Source organism: Hypanus sabinus, chromosome 3 (assembly GCF_030144855.1).
Source record: "Hypanus sabinus isolate sHypSab1 chromosome 3, sHypSab1.hap1, whole genome shotgun sequence".
Taxonomy (NCBI): Eukaryota; Metazoa; Chordata; class Chondrichthyes; order Myliobatiformes; family Dasyatidae; genus Hypanus; species Hypanus sabinus.
In genome coordinates, this window is record NC_082708.1 from 161,186,389 (window position 1) to 161,203,262 (window position 16,874).

At 39.7% G+C, this 16,874-nt stretch overlaps 1 protein-coding gene across 5 annotated transcripts in view; it reads left to right on the forward strand.

Moving 5' to 3' along the window:
- uso1 (USO1 vesicle transport factor) overlaps window positions 1–16,874 on the forward strand; it is a 105,275-nt gene that overhangs the window by 86,483 nt on the left and 1,918 nt on the right. For 4 of the 5 annotated variants that reach the window (XM_059965482.1, XM_059965485.1, XM_059965484.1 and 1 more), the window contains 3 exons: window positions 1,286–1,402; window positions 2,078–2,293; window positions 10,157–11,286. In XM_059965482.1, coding sequence (XP_059821465.1) covers window positions 1,286–1,402; window positions 2,078–2,293; window positions 10,157–10,228 — 405 coding nt within the window. In that variant the 3' untranslated portion in view covers window positions 10,229–11,286. Of the gene's footprint in view, window positions 1–1,285; window positions 1,403–2,077; window positions 2,294–10,156; window positions 11,287–16,874 lie in introns of those variants that run through there. The other variant, XM_059965483.1, reaches the window with a different exon arrangement.

Below are 16,874 nucleotides of genomic sequence, written 5' to 3' on the forward strand. Positions count from 1 at the left end.
AGGCATCATCAGCAACAATATATCCCTTTCCAATGAGCTTAAACATCCTATGCACATTTTTATCAGAAGGAAATGGGTATGACAGTACCTACCCCGACAGTCTCCAGTGCATCTAAACCCACAGTTACCTGGTGGACCTAAGATCAGTATTCCAGAGAGTGAACCTGCAGAAAGCATCTGGCCAAATGGTGTCCCTAGCCATGTCCTTGTATCCTGCAAATTAACCTCTCCCTGCTTCAAGCTGTGGTTCCACCTGCTTAAAGAAGACTGTTATCGTATGGTTCCTTAAGAAAAACAAAATAATATGTCTTACTGACTTTGGCCAGTGGCTCTGACATGTACCATCATGAAGTGCTTTGAGAGGCTGGTCATGGCACACATTTACTGCAACCTTCCAGACAACTTCAGCCCACTGCAATTTGCTTACAGTCAAAATAAGTCTGCAACCAATGCCACCTCCTTGGGCCTACACTCGTCCCTGAAGTTTCTGTACAGTACAGGCACTCCACCTTCAATAATTTAAGTCAAAGCAAACTCATTTCCAAATTCTGGACCCTGGGAATCAATACCTCCCTCTGCAACAGGATCCTCGACTGTGACCAATAGACAACAATCAACACCTTCACAATTATTCTAAACACTGGTGATTCACAAGGTTGCATCTTCAGCCCCCTACTCTGCTTCCTGTACACTCATATTTCCTGGCCATATTTCAAAGTAATGAGTCGAAGTACAGGAAAGCAATATAGAGCTTCGTGGCATAGATTTATGGCCGCAATCTGCCCCTCAATTCCAATTCCCGAAACATTCAGCAGGAGAAAGGAAAATAGGTGGATGGTGTAAATCCAAAATAAAAACAAATGCTGGAGATACTTGAATCAAACAGCATCTTTAAGAAGTAGTTAACATTTCAATTTAAAGACCTATCATTAGGATTAGGAAAGTTTAAAAAAAAATAATTTGCAGAAAAACTAGGGAAGAAATCATCATCAATTTTTTTAAGACTTTTCCAGTATGATGAAAGATTACCTGTCAACCAAATTCAGAGGTTCCCCAATCTCCCAATATTTTCTGTTTTTTTTAAAATTCTAGAGCATTTTAGAATCCATTCCCAAAAATGTATGTTATATAAGAAAATAAGCTATTATTGTATCTTTGAAATAACATTTCAGTGTAAATTGAAGATTAATGTTCATTGCTACCAGGCCATAAAGAAAGATAATTATGCAGCATCCCTTTGTGAATTACATGAAATTTTAAAAATATTTTCACTTTCTATTTAAAGCCTGTAACCGTGACTGGGGCAGGATCAGGAGATGTTGACAATGCTTCTGCATTAACAAAAATTACACAGATGGAAAATAGAGTATCGGCTTTGAATGATGAAAACCAAATGTTAAAGGTATGTTTTAAATTGACCTATTCTAACTTGTTTTACCGCTCTACAGAACTCAGTGTTCTAAAATTGCAGTAAGTTTATAGGTTGAGTGCTTCATTGTACATTATTCCTGTAGTCTAATTTTATCAAAATGAAATCATTATGAATATTAAGTATAATTAGCCAATGCTACATTCAATGTTATGTGGTGCTTTTCACTGTAGAATAGTGTAGAAAGTTTTAATTTGTGCAAGCCAGTAGTAAATTGCTGGAGCTTAGCATGTAATTTTTGATATTCAGTGCACTTTGAATAAGATTGCCAATGTAGATTAACAAAAGTGTTGCGCTACACTGGTGCAATTTTATGTTTCTGTGATAATGGATGAGAGACTTTAACAACACAGAAGAACCAGTTCAGTTCATAAGCATTGGTTTTCTTAGCTCATGGGTCTTGCAACTTAGTGTTCAACATCCACATTTTTCAGGTCATTGGATGTTTTGCAAAATTTGAGTATAGTTTCCCTGTTCAGACAAAAGGTTATCAGCCTGGAATGTTAACTCTTGTTTCTCTCCAAGTATAATTTTATAATGCATTTTCTAGATCTTTTTACTTTATTTTGGATTTCCAGAAACTTTTATTGCTGTTGGTGTTAATTGATCAGCTTTATTTGGACTTCAGATTGTTGTTTCTATGCACAGAGCCAAATAAAGGGCTTGACCGAGGAAAGGAATTCCCTGGATTACCAGCTAACTTCGGCAAACAGTACAGTAGTCATTCTTCAGACTGACAAAAGCAAACTCCAGCAAGAGGTGATGGAATCGAAGAAGGAGCAGGATGATCTATTGGTGCTGCTTGCAGACCAGGACCAGAAAATTTTCACACTGAAAAACAAACTGAAAGAGCTTGGGGAACCGGTTAGTATGATGCAACAGTGTGATATTTTAAAACAGCCTTTTTAATGTGAGTCTACAAACAGCATGCCTATTTTATAGAATCCTTCAGTCACTATAGAAAACTTCAAATTAGACTGGTAGAAGAATATGTTCATACTAATGAAATACAACCAACTGTAATTCTCATTGCATTTAACTGAGATAGCTGTTATTTGCTGGTTGTAACTTGAAGATGCATTTAGGTTACTTAGAAATTGAGAGTGAAGTTATTAAAATTTAACTGTGAATCAGAACCTACTCTTCACTTCCACAAGGTTGTAGCTGATCCCTGCACTTCTTGTATACGCTGATCAGATATTCTTTAATTTGCTTACCATCTAAGAATCTATCAACATTGGGTAATAAGAAAATTCATGAAGGCAGACCGGTAGATTTGATTAACATAGATTTTATTAACATTTTTCACATTGAACATAGAACAGTACAGGCCTTGCAGCCCACTATGTTGTGCTGACCCTTTAACCTATTCCAAGATTACAGACAGACATACTTTATTGATCACGGGGGAAATTGGGTTTCGTTACAGCTGCAGCAACCAAGAATAGTGAAGAAATATAACAATATAAAACCATAAATAATTAAATAAAAATAAGTTAATCATGCCAAGCGGAAATGAGTCCAGGACCAGCCTATTGGCTCAGGGTGTCTGACACACCGAGGGAGGAGTTGTAAAGTTTGATGGTCACAGGTAGGAATGACTTCCTATGAAACTCAGTGTTACATCTCGGTGGAATGAGTCTCTGGGTGAATGTACTCCTGTGCCTAACCAGTACATTATGGAGTGGATGGGAATCATTGTCCAAGGTGGCATACAACTTGGACAGCGTCCTCTTTTCAGACACCACCGTCAGAGAGTCCAGTTCCATCCCCACAACATCACTGGCCTTACAAATGAGTTTGTTGATTCTGTTGGTGTCTGCTACCCTCAGCCTGCTGCCCCAGCACACAACAGCAAACATGATAGCACTGGCCACCACAGCCTCATAGAACATCCTCAGCATCGTCCGGCAGATGTTAAAGGACCTCAGTCTCCTCAGGAAATAGAGATGGCTCTGACCCTTCTTGTAGACAGCCTCAGTGTTCTTTGACCAGTCCAGTTTATTGTCAATTTGTATCCCCAGGTATTTGTAATCCTCCACCATGTCCACACTGACCCCTTGGATGGAAACAGGGGTCACCAGTGCCTTAGCCCTCCTCAGGGCCACTACCAGCTCCTTAGTCTTTTTCACATTAAGCTGCAGATGATTCTGCTCGCACCATGTGACAAAGTTTAACCTAACTCTTTCCTCCCACATAGCTCTCCAGGAATTTTAACAAAGTTCCACATCTTATGCTGGTCCAGAAGGTTAAGATACTATGGATCTGAGGCATGTTGGCCAAGTGAATCCAAAATTACCTACATGATAGGCAGAGGGTGGTGATGAATTGATCTTTATATGACTGGATAATCTATGACAAGTTGTGTATCACAGCGATCAGTGTTAGGGCCTCTAATAATTTGCAAACTACATGAATATTGTTAGAGTCATAGATAGAGAAGTAGGTTGTCTAAGGATGCAATGGGACACAAATCAGCTGGAGTTGCACAAAGCAGTTGGGGAGGGTGGCTGCAATTTAATCCAGACAAGCATGAGGTGATGCACTTTGGGGGTCATTAAATGACAAAGACATTAGTGTTGATGTACTGATAACTCATTATGGTTTGATGTTTTGTGTGATGCGGTGTAACATCTTATATGGGTATGGTTTATTATTGTAACATGTATTGAGATATTAGTAGATAAGAGAGAACACGAAGCATTTGGTCTCCTTGCTTTCATAGGCAAAGGCATTAATTTTAAAGGAAGGAGGTCGAGAGCTTAGTTGTATGGTATCATAACAGTCTTTTTCTCAAAGTCAGCAAAACAAAGGAGATAATTGACCTGGGTGTGGGGAGGGGGGTCGGTTAGGTAGTGCATATGCTGTTGTCCGCATCAGCTCGATTAAGGTTGAGAGGGTCAACAGTAGGCAGAGGGAGTGGGATGGTTCTGTTGATATATAAAAAAATGAAATCAACAGAGGTGACTTAGGATTAGAAGTGTGGAATCCTTGGGGGTTGAGTTTAAAAAAAACTCAAGAGAAAAGTGAGCCTGATGGGAGTTATATACAGACCTCCAAACAGTGGCCAGGCTGTGGGCTACAAATTACACTGAGAGATAGAAAAGGCGTGTAAGAAGGGCAATGTTGCGATAATCATGGGTGATTTCAATATACAGGTAGATTGGAAAAATCAGGTTGTTACTGGATCCCAAGAGAAGACATTTGTAGCTTGTTTTTAGAGCAGCTTATGGTTGAGCCCATTAAGGGACAGCAGTTCTGGACTGAGTGTTGTGTAATGACCCATATTTGATTAGACCTCTTAAGGTAAAGGAACCTTTAAGAGACAGATCATATTATGATAGAATTCACCCTCCAGTTTGAGAAGGAGATGCTAAATTCAGGTTTTGAGAACAAGGTACTAAAATTGGATATATCAGTAGTACAATCGAGTTAAAGGGAATTACAGAGGCATGAGAGAGGAGCTGATGTAAGTTGATTGGAAGGGGACACTAGCATGGATGATGGCAGAGCAGCATTGGTTGGTGTTTCTGGGGGCAATTTGGAAGGCGCAGGAACGATACATCCCAAAGAAGTATTCTAAAGGAAAGATGAGGCAACCGTGGTTGACTAGAAGTCAAAGATAGCATAAAAGTAAAAATGAGGGCTGTAAAATAGCAATAATTAGTGGGAAGGTAGAGGGTTGGGAAGCTTTTTAAAAACCAGCAGAAGACAACTAAAAAAGCTATAAAGAGAGAGAAGATTAGATATAAAGGTAAGCTAGCCAATAGTATTAAAAGGATACAAAAATATTTTTCAGATATATAAAAAGTAAAAAGAGTAAGTTATATCAAACCACTGGAAAATGATGCTGGAAAGGTAATAATAGGGGTCAAAATTGGCAGACAGACTTGTTAAGTATTTTGTGTAAGTCTTCACTGCGGAAGACGCAAGCAGAAGTCAGAAATGCGAGAGGTTCAAGGTGCAGAAGTGAATGTCATTTGCTGTTACTGAGGATAAGGTACTTGGGAGGCTGAAAATTCCAAAGGTAGATAAGTTACCTGGACCAGATGTATTACACCCCAGGTTTATGAAAGAGGTAGCAAAGACATTGTGGTGGTACAAGTAATGATCTTGAATAGTTCCTGAGGATTGGAAACTAGCAAATGTCACTCCTCTCTTTAAAAAGGGTAGGAAGCAGTTGAAAGGAAATGATAGGCCAATTAGACTAATCTCAGTGGTTGGAGAGAGTTTAGAGTCTATTATTAAGGATGTGGTTTAGGGGTACTTGTGGGCATATGGTAAAATAGGCCAAAGTCAGCATGGTTTCCTGAAGAAAAAATCTTGCCTGACACATCTGTTGAGGTTCTTTGAGGAAAGAACAGGCAGGATAGAGTCAGTGGATATTGTTTATTTAGATTTCCAAAAGTCCTTTGACAAAGTGCTGCACTTGAGTCTGCTTGCCAAGATAAGAGCCCATATTATTACAGGAGTGATACTAGCATGGATAGACTGGAAGGAGGTAGAAAGTAGGAATAAAGGTGACCTTTTCTGGTTGGCTTCTGGTGACCAGTGGTATTCCACAGGGGTCGGTGTTGGGACCATGTCTTTTTGCATTCTATGTCAGTGAAGGAATTGATGGCTTTGTGCCCAAGTTTGCGGGTGATAGGAAGACAGAGAGAGAGGCAGATAGTGTTGAGGAAGGTAAACGTCTGCAGAAGGATTTGGGCTGATTGGGGAAGTGGGCAAAGAAGTGGCAGATGGAATATATGTAGGGAATTGCATAGTTATGCACTTTAGCAGAAGGAATAAAGACCTGGACTATTTTATAAATGAGAAAATTCAAAAATCAGATGTGTAAAGGGACTTGGGGATCCTCATACAGGACTAAAGATTAACTTGCAGGTTGATTCGGAGACAGTGAAAGCAATGTTAGCATTCAGTTTGAGAGGACTATACAAAAGCAAGGATGTAATGTAGGGGTATTGAGAAAACTCACCAATGCCTCTACATCCTTAGGAGGCTAAAGAATTTTGGCAAGTCCCTGTTGATCCTTAGTAATTTTTTTTGATGCACATTAGAAAGCTTCCTATCTGGATGCACGATGGCTTGGGATGGCAACTTCTCTGATTGTGACTGCAAGTAACTGGAGAGAACTGTTGATGTAGTTCAACACATCATGGAAATCAACTGCCCCTCTATGGACTCTGTCTATATGTCTCACTGCCTCAGTCCCACCCTACACCATTCTATCTTCTCCCTTCTTTCATCGGGCAGAAGATGGAAACCATGAAAGGACATGCCACCGGACCCAAGGACAGCTTCAGCCCCATATAGTATGTCTATTAAATAATTCCCTAGTACAATAAGATGGATTCTTGACTTCACAATCTACCCCCATTATGAACTTGCACTTTATTTTTTGCCTGCACTGCACTTTCTCTGTGGCTGTTACACTTTAACAGTTCTGCCTCAGTGTACTGTGTCGTGAGCTGATCTGTATGAACAGTATTCAAGACAAATTTTTCACTGTATCAAGGTACATGTGACAATAATAAACCTATACCCCAATGGCAGTTGTATACAGGCCTCCAACAGCAGCCGGGATATAGATTACAAATTACAGCAGGAAATAGAAAAGGCGTGTCAGAAGGGCAATGTCATAATAATCATTCGGAATTTTAACATGAAAGTGGATTGGGAAAACCAGGCCAATACTGGACCTCAAGAGAGAAAGTTTGTCTAAGGGACGGCTTTTTAGAACAGCTTGTTGTTGAGTCTAGTAGGGGATTGACTGTGCTGTATTGGGTGTTGTGCAATGATCTGGAAGTGATAAGAGAGTTTAAGGTTAAGGAACCCTTAGGGAACAGTGATCGAATTCTCTTTTAAATTTGAGAAGGAGAAACTAAATTCCAATGTGTCGGTATTTCAGTGGAATTAAGGAAATGACAATGGCATGAGAGGGGAGCTGGCCAAGGTTGACTGGAAAAGGACACTAGCAGGAAGAACAGCAGAGCAGTAATGTCTGGAGTTTCTGGGGTAAAATGAGCGAAGTGCAAGACAGATATATTCCAAATTAGAAGAAATTTTTGAATGGAAGAAGGACACTACCATGGCTGACAAGTGAAGTCAGAGCCAAAGTAAAGGCAAAAGAGAGGGCATACAAGGAAGCCAATGCTAGTAGGAAGGTGGAAGATTGGGAAGCTTTTAAAAGTTTGCAGAAGGAAACTAAGAAGCTCATTAGGAAGGAAAAGATGAATTATGAAGGGAAGCTGGTGACTAATATCAAATAAGATACTAAAAGCTTTTTTTAAGTAAATAAAGGGTAAAGGAGAGTTGAGGGTAGATATAAGACCAATAGAAATGGCGCTGGGGATATTGTAGTGAGAGATGCAGAGACGGTAGAGGAACTGAATGCGTACTTTGCATCAGTCTTCACAGTGGAAGACATCTGCAGTATAACGGACATTTAAGAGTGAAGTAGGTGCAGTGAAAATTACGACTGAGAAAGTGCTCAGGAAGCTTAATGGTCTGAGGATGGATAAATCTCCTGCACCTGATGGAATGCACCCTCAGGTTCTGAAGGAAGTAGCTGGAAAAATTGCGGAAGTACTAACAATGATCTTTCAAGAATCTATAGATTCTGGCATTGTACCGGATGACTGGAAAATTGCAAATGTCACTCCGCTGCTTAAAAGGGTGAGAGGCAGCAGAAAGGAAACTATAGACCTGTTAGCCTGACATCAGTGGTTGGAAAGTTGTTGGAATTGATTGTTAAGGATGAGATCATGGAGTACCTGGAGGCACATGACAAGATAGGCCAAAGCCAGCATGGTTTCCTGAAAGAAAAATCCTGCCTGACTAACCTACTGCAATTTTTTGAGGAAATTACAAGCAGAGTAGACAAAGGAGATGCAGTAGATGTGTTGTACTTAGATTTTCAGAAGGCCTTTGACAAGGTGCCACACATGAGGCTGCTTAGCAAGATAAGAGCCCATGGAATTACAGGGAAGTTACTAGCATGGGTGCAGCATTGGCTGATCAGCGGAAAACAGAGTGGGAATAAAGGGATCCTATTCTGGCTGGCTGCCGGTTACTAGTGGAGTTCCACAGGGGATGGTGTTGGGACCGCTACTTTTTATGATGTATGTCAATGATTTGGACTATGGGATTAATGGATCTGTGGCTAAGTTTGCTGTTGATACAAAGCTAGGTGGAGGACTGGGTATTGTTGAGGAAACCAAGCCTGTAGAGAGACTTAGATAGTTTAGGGGAATGGGCAAAGAAGTGGCAAATGAAATACAATGGTGGAAGAAATAAACGGACAGACTATTATTTAGATGCGGAGAGAATTCAAAAATGCAGAGATGCAAGGGAACTTGGGAATCCTTGTGCAGGATACCCTAAAGGTTAACTTCCAGGTTGAGTCAGTTGTGCAGAAGGCGAATGCAATGCTGCCATTCATTTCTAGAGGTATAGAATATAAGAGCAGGGATGTGATGAGGCTCTATAAGGCACTTGTGAGACCACACTTGGAGTATTATGTGCAGTTTTGAGCTCCTTATTTTAGAAAGGATATACTGATGTTGGACAGGGTTCGGAGAAGATTTACAAGAATGATTCCTGGAATGAAAGGGTTACCATATGAGGAACATCTGGCAGCTCTTGGGCTGTATTCCCTGGAGTTCAGGAGAATGAGTGAGAATCTCATTGAACCATTCCGAATGTTAAAGGCCTGAACAGATTAGATATGGCAAAGTTATTTCCCATGGTAGGGGAGTCTGGGACAGGAGGGCACAACTTCAAGATTGAAATACGTCCATTTAGAACAGAGATGCGGAGAAATTACTTTAGTCAGAGTGTGGTAAATCTCTGGAATTTGTTGCCACGTGGGGCTGTGGGGGCCAAGTCATTGGGTGTATTTAAGGCAGAGATAGATAGGTTCTTGATTACCCAGGGCCTCAAAGGGTATGGGGTGAAGACAGAGGAGTGGGGATGACTGAAATAATTGCATCAGCCCATGATTTGTGGAGCAGACTTGATGGGCTGAATGGCCCACTTCTGCTCCTATATCATGGTTTTAAGATGTCACACTGTAGTTGTACAAAACATTAGTTGGAGTATTATGTGCAGTTCTGGTTACAATGCTGCAGAAGGGTGCTGAAGAGATTCGTCAGGGTGTTGCCTCAAATGGAGAGCAGTAGTTAAAAAGAAATTGGATAAGGTGGGTTTATTCTCGCAACTATCCTCATTTCGTCCAAAGGTAGTGGCTTACTATTCTTTATAACATGTTCATCATTCTTCCCTCAATTCTCCTTCCATCTACCTCATCTAGGGACAACTTGGGCTAACTTTCGCCATTGATATTTTGAGGATGTGGGGCTACACTGGAACTCTAGTGTGACTCATCTAGTCACATGGAGAACATGCAAACTACACAGTACACAATATGCTGAAGCTGTGTGACAGCAGCACTCATCACTTCATGAAATTAACTGCAGCTTTTATGTACAATGATGTTTCTGTATTCTTCAGGCATATTCACCAGCATTGAGTTTAAAATACTGTGGTTTCAATTTTAGAAATGTGAAGTTCAGATTATAAACTGATTTTATTGGATTTGGATACATATTTCTTTAAGTGAGTGTACTGATGATTGTGTTTGGACTCAACATGAAGTGTTTTTGTAACAAAATAAGAGATTAATTTCATTGTACAGAAGCATTAAGCCACAAATCTCTTTTGCAGGTTGAAGATGAAGATGACATGGAGTCTGGTGACCAAGATGATGATGACGATGATGAAGATGACGTAAACTAGTTGAATCTCACTTGCATGCAGGCAAAGTAGGGAAATAAAGCAGAATGTGGGTCAAAGCTTCTAATATCACAATGCATAATGTAGAAACAAGGTTATAAATGTTCAGGATTCTTTTTTGGAAGGGGGTTTTGAAATATCTGATTGTATCTACCCATTACTGAAGTTTCTCATCACGTATTACAAACTTTTAACTCTTAAGGTATTAAAAGTTTTAAAAAAACATTTATTTTTCTCCATTTAAAGGAAAAAATAGTGTCCTTTCTCCAACCTTGAGTACAGCAAGCAGAGATTCACAGTTGTGCTGGTATAGTTGCACCATCATGGGCATGTCAACTCAACCAAGTGTTGTGACAAGTACTTTCTACAGAAATGTGTTGTGGGAGGTTGTAGACCTAGCTGCAAATTAAAAGCATCGCTTTGAAGAAAAAGATCGTTCAAGAATTGAGGCAAATGGATGTTCCATATTGAACCTACTTGAAAAGTCAAGTCATGAAACTCGTTACTCTATTCATTTGCATCCTACTATACCCAGCTAATTTAAGAGCAGTATACAGCAGGAAAAAATGTTGCACATCTGTATTGCCACCCTATGCATTGGTGATGGGAGGGGGGCATCGTATTTTCACTTTTGTATCTGCAGGAACACCAAAGTTGAATGGTCTTTCTGAACTGAGGCCGTGTGCTGGGAATTGTCTGTCTGAGCTGGTAGCCTCCCTGATTTCTGACAGTCCATCACTCATGGAGGATTTATTGTGCCTTCATATTGTTCAAAGCTGTGTTCTGTCCCTCCAAATTGGAACTTGTAAAGTTAATAGCGGCACAACATTTGGACAGTTTGGTATTACAGATATTTAAGTGTAATTCTTAATGTCAATTTATTATTTGTAAACAATACTACAAGCAAAGATTTATTTCTACATCTGGCTGTATTGATGAGATACAAGATCTGTATGACTTATGTAATTTATTGGCTGTTAGGCCAAGTCAGAATAAAATGAGATAATACACTTTATAAAGAGAATTTAATTGATCTGGAAATAAAATTCATATCTAGGAAATTTCAGATACAGATGTTTTCACTAATTTCACAGTGAAATATAGTACACAATATTTAGTTCTATTTTTAATGAGAATTGAATCAAATGATTGTCTGCTCCATCAGTAAATAACACCACAATAAGATATCTATTGAATGTTGTGTATGATATCTATGACCAGGCTTTCTGGTTCTGAAGTATTTAGTTGGTCAAAGATACCTGCTGACTCCACACTTCATCTACCTTAAATCCAATTACAGGTTGATATCACTCCTCTGAAGCAGCCTTGAATGTTTATCAATAGACATAGTTTTAGAATGCAGAAGATAAGTCTTTCAAAGTTAATGTATGCTTCCCAAGAAAATTCAAGGTTTACTAGAGGTGTGAATTTTTTTTTTGTAGTTTAACAATGAAGTTTTGCTGCTTTAGGTAGGTAACTTTAATATGGTACTTGTTACAATTTCCAAATAGTAGGGAATAGTTATCTTGCTTCATTTAAGTATGTTGTTGTCATTGAGGGGATTTGGATGGAAATGAAGAATTTTCAAACTGCATGTAAGACACTTGCAATGTACAACCCATTTTTAGGGTTGTCTGATAAAGCCCATTTTTCTATGAGTGATAGGTTTATAAGCTGTTGGGTAGACAGCATCATGTGATTGGCGATGGGGAAATAAAAAGGGCCAAGATATGAAGGAAAAATAGATGAGGAGAGTTGTGGGACAAACTAGCAAACCTGGTGGTGTTTGGACTTTCAGAAGGCACCATACGAGAAAATATGAAACAAACTTGCAGTGCACAGTACTGGCAGGAATATAAACAGTATAATAAGATAATTAATGTATAAACTCTACTCAGGCTTCCAACCCGGTCCAGGTGTCGATTTTAACTGACGTTTTTGATGACAAACTCCATCATCTTCATCAGGGATGATGCCTAGGTCTGTGTAGTCCAGTGGTATTTATACTTCTGTCATCCATCCCTCCTGATTGGTTAACTCTCAATATAAGCATAAATTTGGATTTGAGCTTCCTCATGGGTTGAGCTTCTTTATGGGCAAGCTTCCTTTACAGCCAAAGGTGATCTGGGACTTGGGATGGCTGGCATTTATAGGATCCCCTGTGAATATGGAGCGGAGTATATCGGCCAGACCAGGTGCATGGTTGAAACTGCAGCAAGGAGCACACGAGGTATATCCATTTGGATTACCCAGAGAAATTGGAGGTAGCAGAACTTTGCATATGCATTGACCACAGGATTGACTTCAATGGCACAAAACTACTGTCCCATGCCAATGGTGTTTGGGATTGCCTGGTACAGGAAGCCATTGAAATAAGACTGGAGAATAAGAAATTCAACAAAGACCAAGGTCTCACTCTAAGTAAGAACTGGAATACAATTTAAAACCAGGCAGGACAGCAGAAACCTGATTGGTTGAGGACTAACCAATCGGAAGGGAAGGACTATGAGGGTTGAGAATATATATCATTGAACTAGACGAGCCTTAGCATCATCCCTGATGAAGATGGCAGAGTTTGTCATCAAAATGTCAGCTAAAATTGCTACCTTGACCTAGCTGGAAGATTGAGAAGGGTTTATGTGTCATATGCACCGGGAAAGCACTAGATCCTTTTTCAAGATAATTAATCTTGTTATACCTTGTTTATCATGTAAACAGTTTGCACTAAGAGCTTCACATGAGCAAGGAATTTCATTCCACTCTGGCATATATGACAATGAACTAAGCTGCGTGAGAGTCTTTAGGAAGAGTGATTATTATATGTTAACAATTGCCTGTCCAATTCCGTATCCTTTAATGTTAGACTGCCTTTAGTATCTTCAATTCTATGTTTGGAATGAAAATGTTTGAATTCTGCAAATTTCTATTCTATCTGAAACTAAGATTTTCATTTCAAATGAAGGTAGTCTAACATTAAAGAATATGGAATTCAACAGGCAATTGTTAATATTTGAAGAAATAAATTTGCAACAAATATGCATTTCTTCCAGGCATAAAAACATAAATAGAGAAGCATTCCAACCATGGATTGTAGGTGAATTTAATCAAAGGGGAAAGACTTGCAATATGTACCAGGAAAAGCATTGAGTGTATTTAGAATTCAAGAATGATGTAAAATTGATAAGGGGAGAGTAGAGAGAGAATAAACTGATAGAAACCAAATATGGGTCAAGTACTCACCATGACTAGTGAATTTATAATGGGATTTAAAATATTGTGGTGAAACTAAGCATTCTTTGTCTATCTTCATTGAAGAGCACACTTAGGAAGACCTAGGACCCATTGCAAATGAGGAAATAAATGGGTTTTATTAAAAGCAAAAATACTATTAGATATTGCTGTTTAAATACCAAATAACTATCAGTCTACACCATAATGGTTTTGGAGACACTGGAATCTCCCAAAATTCTGCAAACTTCTCAGGGTTGAAGGTTAATAGATATGATCTTAACATAAAAGGTTGGCAATGGACACAATCTTACTGGTTCTGCACTCTGCTTTAGAGCACCTAGACAACAGCAGGACATCTCAGGCTGCTGTTTATTGATTTACAGCTCAGTGTTCAACACCATCATCCCCTCTATTATTAAATAAGCTTCAAAATTTGTGCTTCTGTACCTCCCTCTGCAACAGGATCCTCTACTTGCTTATCAAGAGACCACAGTAAAAATAGATCAGTAATAACATCTCCTCCCTAACAATATAGGTTCACCTCAAGGGTGCTCTACTCTGCCTACACATGACTGTGATTAAGCACAGCTCAAATGCTACCTACATTACTGTTGTTGATAAAGTTTCAGATGGTGACAAAGGCATGCAGGAGTGAGATAGATTAGCTAATTGAGTGATGTTCACAACAACAACCTCACACTCAAAGCTAGCAAGGCCCAGGATTTATGGTGGACTTCTAGAAGGGAATTTTGCGAGAACACACACCAGTTCTCATTAGCAGTGAAAAGCTTCAAGTTCCTGAGTGTCAACATCTTGGAGGATCTATCGTGGGCCCAATGCATTAATGCAATCACAATGAAAGCACACCAGCAGCTCTACTTCATTAGGAGATTGAAGTGGTTTGATATAACCAAAGCCTCTTGCAAGTTACTATAGATGCACAGTGGAGATCTATCTGATTGGTTGCATCACTGACTGGTATAAAGACTCCATGCAGAGAATTGCAAGAGCCTGCAGAGGGTTGTTGACTCTAGCTGAGTTATGGACACTATATCTTCAAGATACCTATCAGGGAGGAGATACTGAAGTCTGAAGGCCAACACTCAATTTAGCAACAACTACTTGCGCCCTGCCAAATCAAGCTAGTCAGAATTCTGAATGGACCATGAAGACCACTTTTTGGCATTATTTATTTATTTTGTAATTTATAGTGAATTTTATGTCTTTGCACAGTACTGCTGAATTCTGCCATGGATAGTCCCATGCCCACCTGTGAAAGAAGGATTGGTATAGAGAATTCCTGCAAGCTGCTGTCCGTGGCCTGTGTCCCATTAGGGACAATGGGCTTAAGAAGAAGACTACTACTGCTGCAAAATAACAAATTTCACATTATATAAGTCAGTGATAATAAATCTGATTCTGATAAGGAATAAGCAAAAGGAGAAAACAAGGAACTATTAACCTATTAGCCCAGATTTTATCCTTATAAACTCCAGAAGTCAAGTCAACTCAATCATTCCTGTGGTCCCATTAATCACAACCTACCAACTCAAAGACTTGTTTATTTAATCGCTTTTTTGTTCTGTTAACTGACTCAATCCATGTTAGTATGTCAATGTCCATCTGAGGCCTCCGTCAGAGTTGCCCATGGATATTGTGTACTAGCTGTCTAGATACACAAGCCTGGGCAGTACGATATAGAGAGCAAGCTTGCTCTCTCCACGCATCTGATAAACTCAAAGGAACAGAAGAGACCGATACAATTTGGCACCAGCAACATTGGAGGAGTTGCCAGTCAACATTGAATTCAACGTCGGACTGCCTTTGGGACTCCAGCTCCGGATTTTTCCCTCAGGGTTTACTTCTGAAGCCTCCCCCAAGAATGGGTATAGCTGCAAGGTAGCGGAGGTTTGAGATCACAGTTTTCCTTCTCCTAGTTGAGCTGCCAATCATGACTGATGAGCCTCATCTGCCCAAAGTGATTGATTTTAATGCACCAATAATCTGCCTTTGCCCCTTCTATCAGTAGAAACGGTTCTGCCGGGCTTAGTAACTAAGCCACACATGAGGGCCAGGAGCTGGACTTCGTTGTCAGAGGCTATTTGAGGTGCATGCCATTGGGAGCATTTAATAGGTAGTGGGAGATTGTTTCCATTACCACCTCAACTATAACAACTTTTAACACCGTAACAACTGGGTGTTGTCTACATTGACTTTAATAAGGCATTTAACAAGATCCCACATAGGAGGCTAGTCAAGAAGGTTCAGTCACTCAGCATTCAGGATGAGGTAGTAAATTGGATGAGACATTGGCTTTGTGGGAGAAGCCAGAGAGTGGTAATAGAGGTTTGTCTCTCTGACTGGAGACCTGTAACTAATGGTGAGCTGCAAGGGTCATTGCTAGCTCTTTGTTGTTTGACATCTATAACAATGATTTGGTTAATAATGTGGTTAACTGGAATAGCAAGTTTGTGGATGACACCGAGACTGGGTGTGTAGTGTACAGTGTGGAAGGCTATCATGGCTTGCATAGGGATCTGCATCAGCTGGAAAAATGGGCTGAAAAATGGCAGATGGAATTTAGTCCAGACAATTGCGAGGTTTTGCATTTAAGTAGGACCAGCCAGGGCAGGTCTCACACAATGAATGATAGAGCACTGAGAAATGTAGTAGAACAAAGGGACATGAGAATACATAATTACATGAGGTACATAATTTATTGAAAGTGTTGTCACAGGTAGATAGAGTCATAAAGAATGCTTTTGGCACATTGGCCTTCATAAATCAATGTGTTGAGTACTGAAGATGGGATGTTATGTTAAAATTGAATAAGTCGTTGGTCAGGTCTAATTTGGAATATTTTTGGTCAACTACAGGAAAGAGGTAACAAAGTTGAAAGAGTGTGGAGAAATTTTACAAGGATGTTGCTGGGTCTGGAGGACTTGAGTTATAAGGAAAGACTGAATAAGTTAGAACTGTATTCTTTAGAAAGTAGAAGATTGAGAAGAGATTTGATAGAGGTTTACAAAATTATGAGGGGTATAGATAGGGTAAATGCAAGCAGGCTTTTTCCACTAAGGTTGGACGGGACTACATCCAGAGGTCATGGGCTAAGGGTGAAAGGTGAGAAGTTTAAGGAAACTGAGGGGAAACTTCACTCAGAGCATTGTGAGTGTGGAATAAGCTGCCAGCTCAAGTGGTGCATGCTAACTCAGTTTCAACATTTAAGAGAAGTTTGGATAGGTACATGGATAGTAGAGATGTGGAGGGTAATGGTCCTGGTGTAAGTTGATGGGAGTAGGAAGTTTAAATGTTTTTGGGATGGACTGAAATGCCTATTTCTGTGCTGTACTTCTCTATGACCATCTCCCCTCTAACCTTGTTCATGAAGCTATGTGGGATCTTCTGGAATACCTGG